The sequence below is a fragment of the Engraulis encrasicolus genome, chromosome 16, assembly GCF_034702125.1.
Source record: "Engraulis encrasicolus isolate BLACKSEA-1 chromosome 16, IST_EnEncr_1.0, whole genome shotgun sequence".
In the NCBI taxonomy this organism is placed as follows: domain Eukaryota; kingdom Metazoa; phylum Chordata; class Actinopteri; order Clupeiformes; family Engraulidae; genus Engraulis; species Engraulis encrasicolus.
This window is the reverse complement of record NC_085872.1, coordinates 36155996-36164154: the sequence shown is the minus strand read 5'-3', so window position 1 is coordinate 36164154 and position 8159 is coordinate 36155996. Positions and strand designations below refer to the sequence as shown.

The 8159-nt window shown below is 42.9% G+C and overlaps 1 protein-coding gene across 2 annotated transcripts; it reads left to right on the top strand.

Annotated features, from left to right (window-relative positions):
• The first annotated feature begins 5439 nt into the window (after window positions 1-5439).
• On the top strand, window positions 5440-7567 carry ccr9a (chemokine (C-C motif) receptor 9a). Of its 2 annotated transcripts, none has more exons than XM_063219508.1 (3): window positions 5440-5496; window positions 5667-5740; window positions 5872-7567. In XM_063219508.1, the coding sequence occupies exons 2-3, from the start codon at window positions 5702-5704 to the stop codon at window positions 6916-6918; spliced, it is 1086 nt and encodes a 361-aa protein (XP_063075578.1). In that variant the 5' UTR covers window positions 5440-5496; window positions 5667-5701; the 3' UTR covers window positions 6919-7567. The 2 variants fall into 2 exon arrangements, with proteins under 2 accessions (XP_063075578.1, XP_063075577.1); XM_063219507.1 differs by having other exon boundaries at window positions 5667-5758.
• Window positions 7568-8159: the final 592 nt, after the last annotated feature.

The window sequence follows — 8159 nt, the reverse complement described above, 5'->3', positions numbered from 1 at the left end:
TTGTAATTGTGCACAAAATTCCTTATGGAGCTGGCATGATTTTAAGATCAGATAGATATGTAGTTAGATCTTTATTACATAATAATATTCTATGCCAGGGGTTCCCAAACTTTACCTTGACAAGGCCCCCCACATACCGTTAAATTCCAGCCAAGGCCCCCTTACATGGGTCGTGCTATAGGCCTACTATTTTTTTCTGCACATCCCCTTTCACGACCATATATGTATGTGCCAGTGTCCCATTTGGATATATAAAATAACTATAATGTTAGTTGCAATAGGTTATTATTCTGTTTTTAACCAATGGGAATGTTGTTGTGGTAATGATTTATTTTGATGTATACTTTTTCTGCCAACCTCTCTTTGCGGCCCCCGTCCCCCACTTTGAAAACCAGTGGGCTATAGCTGATGGTCAGGTGTATCATATCTCAAGATGCCTCCAAAGTGTCAGAAGCATATTGAGTTGTCAAACACACATTTTCAAAAGTAGGGAACTCAAGAACTCAATTGGAATGTAGTTACACCATAATAACAGTGTATTCCACCAACTCTTTATTGACGTAGAATTGGTTTTAATTGATTATTTCAGCACACTTATATTTGGAGTAAGACAAAACATGCTACACAGTGTAAGATGTCGACTCATTGAATTAACACCTTTATTTACTGTGTATACACAATTTCAAACCATGATTTTTTACTTGGCCGTTTTATGTTTTGATCAGCACAATCTTCTGTAGGTCTACGGGTAATGTTGAATTCACCTCACTCAATAGGGGTTAGTTGAACACAAATGACACATTTTATTCATATTCAACAAAGTTTAATTTTATTGAACGCTTTTAAAATGACTGAACCATGTTTTAATAATTTGAGTTCTTAGAACACACCACGGTTCCACCTCACTTCCCAAAGCTGGGAAAGAGCATTCTTGAAACCCTTTTTATTACCTTCGCCGACTTTGTCGCAAAGGTTATGTTTTGACCGCCGTGTATTTATTTATTTATTTGTGAATATGTTTGTTTGTTTGTTTGTACTTCGTATAACTCAGAGAGAACTGAGCCTATTTTTATGAAATTTAGTGGGATGATTGGTCATGACCCAAGGAACAATCGATTACTTTTTGGGAGTGATTGGGTCAAAGGTCAAGGTCAAGGTCACGAAAAGGTCAAAAACGTAAATTTGCGATATCTCGGTTAATTGCCATCCGATTTGCCTGAAACCAGTGCCAAGATGTGCAGAATTCAATTCCCGATCTTGTGATGTGCCACACGTCATGGTGGTGTCCATACGTTTTTTAGCGGTTGGGGGTCAACGGTCAGTGGGGTCAAGACCTTGCGAAATGCACGTTTCTCATCTTAACTCGGTCAATTCTGGACCGATTTTTTAGAGAAAAAGACATCAAAATTAAGTGGCGTAGGCGAAGGTTTGCGCTCTACCGAGTGCCCGTTCTAGTTTTTTTTATTGTTTCCAAGTTGCTACTGCTATGGATGACATCTTACATGCATAGACAGCAACAGGACTAGTGGCCTGCTTATTCTGGGTAATCTACCGTAAATCCAGTAAAGCTGTGAATTACCAAATAACAGTATAAATATGAATAGATATAACATATTGTACAACAAATATAGATAGGCTAATCCCATTCTATGTACATTTCAGAAGATGAAGCTCATGAAGCCATTTACTAAATTCTTTAAAAAAAATAGCAATACATATATAAATAAAAGAGAGATGCACAAAAGGTTTTATGTACATACTGTGCATTCATTCTTAGTGTTTAACACCATGATTTGACACAAATCAACTTGAAAATAAAAGTGCCTTATAAAAAAAGAGATGAATACAATAAAAGTGCCTTTTAAAAATGAAAAACATTATTTATCAAGTTTTAAAAATGTATGAAGTGTATGACGTGATCTAAAAAAAAAAAAGTTCAATGTTGGGTAGAAAAAAAGTACATCTTTGTTAAGGCTCTGCGTTGGATTTTGCTACACTCGATGGTGGTTTGGTCGTCTTCTTCAGTCTTCTTCTTCTGTAAAGGTGTGTGACGATGAAGATGAAACTCCTCCATGCGGATCCCTCTTGGCTGGTCTTCTGAGGTCATCTCCAGTCTTCATGGCTCTCATCGTCATCAGGCGATCCCAAAATGTTGGTAGTTTGAAGCTCTTCTTCCGCAAAGCTGTCACTACAACAAAGACTTGCTGGACTATGTTCAACTATAAATGATTGTGCACCTTGAAGGGAAGCTCAAAACTCATTATACTTCGGCTAATGACAATAAAATTATTTCTGTTCTATTTTCTATTCGATTTCTATAGCCTACTGTACTTCCATTCCAGTATCATTCCAGTATCATTCGAGGAGATCTTTAAGGTGTTGGGGAAAGTTTATGACATGGCCCTATGGGCTTATAGCCTATGCTTTCTTCTGATGTGCTGTCAGTGCAGGGAAGAAGAATCTGGAAAAAAGTCTACATGTATTATTATATTTTTGTAAACATAAAACACACTGTTTTAAATAGGCCTAGGTTAGGCTATATTTCCTCAAAATAATTTTGTGAATAAAATAGGCCTATAGTAAATAGTAATAGTAGCCTAATTTCCCCAAATTTCAACCATTGTAAGGAGATTTTGCATAGCTTTAAAAGTCTTTAAGAATGAATTAATCTATTAGATGAGCATATTTGCTGAGCCCATCATTGTTGTAGGCCTACTATGTAATAACAGATTTTTTGTTAATGTGGCCAGATATCATTTATATTCCGTTGTGCACATTCAGTTATTACCCAGGCAAGGAAATATATGGTTCAGCAATGGGAATGTGAGCAGCTGTTTTTTTATAGGTCTATGCAGTATACACCGGTGTCTGTGTATGTAGCCTATGTACTGTATGTCTTTTTCAAGTCAAATCAAGTCAAGTCAGCTTTTATTGTCACTTTCATCATATGCACAAGACATACAAGGAAAATTAAATTACATTTTCTCTCTATACCATGCTAGGACAAGACATATAAACTGACATAAAGTGCAGACAGGGCTGACATAAAGTGCAATAGTGGAATACAAAAAGTCAACTGTGCCAACGTCCAACATGGTCCATTGTAGTCCAGTGGTCTAGCATTTAGCAGCATAGTTGGAGGTGCAAGTCTCATAGTGCAAACAGTTCGTGGAAGTGGAGGTCAGAGAGTGCAGGTAAGGTGCACTCGTGGAGCAGTCCCATAGGTTTTGTGTGTGTGTGTGTGTGTGTGTGTGTGTGTGTGTGTGTGTGTGTGTGTGTGTGTGTGTGTGTGTGTGTGTGTGTGTGTTTTGTGGTGTGCATGTGTGTGTGTGTGTGTGTGTGTGTGTGTGTGTGTGTGTGTGTGTGTGTGTGTGTGAGGTGTGTGTGTGTGTGAGGTGTGTGAGGTGTGTGTGTGTGTGTGTGGTGTGTGTGTGTGTGTGCTGTGTGTGTGTGTGAGAGAGAGAGACAGAGAGAGAGAGAGAGAGAGAGAGAGAGAGAGAGAGAGAGAGAGAGAGAGAGAGAGAGAGAGAGAGAGAGAGAGAGAGAGAGCGAGAGAGAGTCTAGCTTCCTGTCTGCCTGGTGGCTGGAGTAGACAGTGTAGGGAGGGGGTGGAGGGAGTTCAGCATTCTGATGGCCTGGTGGATGAAGGTATTCGCCAGCCGGGTGGTTCTGGACCGTAGGCTCGCGTACCTCTTTCCGGAGGGCAGGGGACGGATCAGGTTGTGTGCTGGGTGGGTCTCATCCCTCATAATTGTGAGGGCTTTGCGGGTGAGGCGGCTGGAGTAGATGTCTTGCAGGGAGGGGAGAGGTGCCTTGATGATCCTCCCAAAGAATCCTTCCAAAGAATCTTCAAGTTTGTCAGAGGACGCGCTCAACTTCTTGGAAAAAAAGGGGGGGAAAGGGGGTCACTTCTCCCAGGGAGACAGGGGGCCCAAAATTGGGTTTTCATTATATATTGGATTGGGCGTCCTTTCAGATGACTTTGTCCAAGGCCCAGCAAAAGCTGTCAGCGGCCCTGTACATACATACATGGCCACTGACAGCTTTTGCTGGGCCCTGGACAAAGTCATATTATGTAGCCTATGTTGTGTGTTTATAATATTGCAATAAAATGCCCATCTGTCCTGAGGACCTGGTCCGTAGCAAAGTGACTATTTTGGCCTTAAACAAGTAATTCCGCTCTCTTGACAGAGACATGCCATTTCATTGTGGTGTACCTGCTAGTACATTGGTTTTTTTTGTTGTGACTCTGATGTAGCTCTGATGGCACCACCTCCACACATGAGGCACAAAAACATAAAAAGCAGAAGCTGCTCATGAGCCTGTGCTGCCAACCACTTCCCAATCTGATATCCTCAAAACAAACGCATGTAGGGACACAAAGGGGGAATTTATGTGTTTGTCTTTGTCCTTTTGAGTTGAGATGTCTGATTGTTTTTCAGAAGGTCAAAAGTGCAACATACAGTGCATTACCCCATGTCAGAGGCAGCTATCGTCACTAGAGAGTGTTATGAAGCCTTGAAATATTATTTGCATTATTCTGCCAGTGGAACACTGAAATAGTCATTGAAAAGATTTCACTGCCATTAGTTCTACTGTACTGTACACTACTACACTACACAGACTTGCGACTTGGTCATTGCCTTTCTATGCTGGTAGCAGCAAATTGATAACACGGGCCATGCCCTGGAATTCCTTCACCATAAACTACTACTGTATTGCCCAATGCTCAAACAGTGAAAATGAACAGAACTTAAGGTTGTTTAGTCGTGTGAATATCCCTGAGAGGTTAAAGTACCACTGTAGAATGAGAGCCCAATTCTTTAAGCTTAGGGTGTTTGGCATTGATTCAGCGTGTGTGGCATTTAACCTGTTCAGATATGTGTCATTTAAAAATGTAAAAGGAGGTGAACAGTTAAAGTTTTGATGATTTGTTAAATGAAACGTTCAAAGCCATGAGAAACTGAATCAGAGTTGGCATAGTCTGTCTAGTTAGCGTACCCTGTTTTTTATGTAAATCTGACTGCCCAAGGACAGCGTACAGCTAAGCTTCTTTCATAATCTGTTAAAATATTTTAGAGGCTACTTTTCAAAATACTTAAAGTAATGTCAGACGATACACAGACAGATATAAGCACGTGCAACTGCCCTGCATGAGATGTTCTTTGTATGAAACAAGTACTACATTGCCCATGCTCATCATAAAGAACATTATATTCATTAAACCAAATGGATTTCCAATATAATTGCACAGAATAGTTTTGGGACAGTTAGATGAAGACATGGAGCTACAACAGTATCATCATGAAAAGCTGTTAGACCGCTATCAACATAAACAAAAAATATAATACATGTATTACATCACCACCCACGTGGGATGTGGTTACAGCAAGCCTTTAAAGCTTCTGAGTGATAGACAGTTGGCAGACAACCTCCTGCGGTTCAGAGCTTACACACATATCCTGTGCTCTCCACAGACAACCCGTGCCCGTGCAAGTAGGCCTAAGTTAACGGTAACTTCGTAATTGATATCACTATTGTGAATAACAATGCATTCTGCTGTGTCTTCATATATTCATCAATGTGACAAAGTGTACTTACTGCATGCATTTCTGTATGAGCTGGTTAGGTATCTTATTCCCTGAATGTATTCTGTTGTTGTTCAGGTAGCCCATATAAAGACAGTGGAAATCACAACAAAATGGATTATACTTCGCCAACCCCGATGGGAGCAACTGAGGTAAACGCGATAAAATATGTAAGCCTAAATGAATACACACTTAATCTACATATCTGTTTTTCTTTTCAACCATGTGATGAGACTCTCTGAATGCAAGTGTGCTGAAAACCTTATATTGTCTTTACCAACAGTATGATTACGACTCGTCAGTAACCGAAGACTACAGAGACTTCTCAAACCCCTGTGACAAGAGCTTTGTGCGGGATTTCCGTAAATACTACGAGCCGCCGCTGTACGTCATCATCACATTCCTGGGGGTGCTGGGCAACGCGCTGGTGATCTGGATCTATGCCTTCTACAGGACGCGCGTCAAGACCATGACGGACGTCTACCTCCTCAACTTGGCGGTGGCCGACTTGCTGCTCCTGCTCACTCTGCCTTTCTGGGCGGCGGACGCCATCGGCGGCTGGACCTTCGGCCCGGTGCTGTGCAAGATCAACTCCGCCTGCTACAAGATCAACTTCTTCAGCAGCATGCTGCTGCTCACCTGTATCAGCGTGGACAGGTACTACGTCATCGTGCAGACCACCAAGGCGCAGAACTCCAAGAAGAAGAGGCTCCTCTGCAGCAAGTTGGTGTGCGTGATAGTCTGGTCGCTCGCCGTGGTGCTGTCCTTGCCCGAGTTCATCTTCGCCACCACCAAGGACTCCGAGGACTCCACCTGGCAGTTCTGCACCATGGTCTACCATAACAACCAGAACAACCGCACCAAGATCATGGTGCTGGCGCTGCAGATCCTCATGGGCTTCTGCCTGCCGCTGGCCGTCATGTTCTTCTGCTATGCCTGCATCATCCACACCCTGCTGAAGACGCGCAACTTCGAGAAGCACAAGGCCCTGCGCGTCATCCTGGCGGTGGTGGCGGTGTTTGTCCTCTCGCAGCTCCCGTACAACGCCATGCTGATGGTGGAGGCCAGCCAGGCGGCCAACGTCACCATCACCGACTGCCACGTGTCGCTGAGCTTCGACATCGCCACACAGGCCATGAAGGGCCTGGCCTACACGCACTGCTGCCTCAACCCCTTCCTCTACGTCTTCATTGGGGTGCGCTTCCGAAGGGACCTGCTGAAGATACTGCATCACTACGGGTTCGTGTCGCCCAGCGGCAAGCTTGGCAAGACGCCGTTCCGCTCATCCGTCATGTCGGACACGGACACAACCCAGGCTCTTTCGCTGTGATACTCTACAATCACTCGTACCTCTGCCCCAGGAAGAGGTGACTGATTGTTATGGTAAAACAGCTTTAAACTTCAACAAGAAATGCTCTCTGGCATGGAGAAGAAGTCATTTACACTGGCTGTGTCTTCATAGGTGCCAACTGAAGGAGAGCGGCTGTTTGAAGGACTGGACATTCTCACAGGGATGCACAGGGCAGACCCAAGTCCTAGACTGAGCACAGACTTGAGAGCCAAACCAAGGCTGTTATAATGGAGATGGTTCTCTTGCTAAATGGGTCCAAAATGGTGTCAGCCCACCATTTGATGTTCAGACCATGATATAGTTTCTTTGAGAAGTGGGAACTCCATGTTAGTTGTCTCTTCTTTGTTCATAGCATTAAATGCCTTTTTTTTTACTGATGAATGTGAACAACTTCAGAAAGAAGTACTGTACTTGGATTTTACTGTTACATTTACAGCAGCTTCTCTTTTGTGTTTCCCAGATGTGATGAGCCATTTTTGTTCATACAGTTTGGATTTTTGTTGCATACTGTACTGTATAGTAAATTGTCTTAAATGCGTTTTTCAAAGTCATAATGTATTTGCTGCTGGTTATTTGCTTATGTGAAAAAAACAAGTCACATGTCAACTGTGAATAAATTAAACTGATAACGTGATCCTCCTGTCATTGTTGTCTAAAGACATTGAAACTCATTATTCACAGATTCAAATGTTCAACGGCTGCGTACCTGGCAGCAGATGTGCGTATGTTGCATAACAGTAACAACATTGTTGTTATCATCTCCAATAGAGCATGTCAGTTTGCAACAAAGCCACAGGTACCACACAGAAACTAGACTACACACTGTGGTCTGAAACCTGTTGCAGGGGACGCACATCTTCAGCGCCCATGTGACTGTAGTGCAACCTATTTCAAACTGAGACACAGACACACGTTTCACCATCCATGCAGTGCCCACACTGACGTGTGGCATGAATGTGTGGTACAAGCAGGGAAGCCGACAGGGGGAGACAAAGGGGTCAGTTGTCTCTGGCCCAGGGAGACAGGGGGCACAGGATAGGGCCCTCATTACATTGTCTGTATTGGGTGGGGGGCCCTTTCAAAGTTGTCAGCGGCCATGGGTGCAAGCATACTACTAGTGTCCATTAGATTACATTGTGCTACACTTAAGAGGTGCTTTCCTCCAGACTGATTAAAACAAACCTGAGGTACCACAACATGAATGTGGGGTACAATAAGTC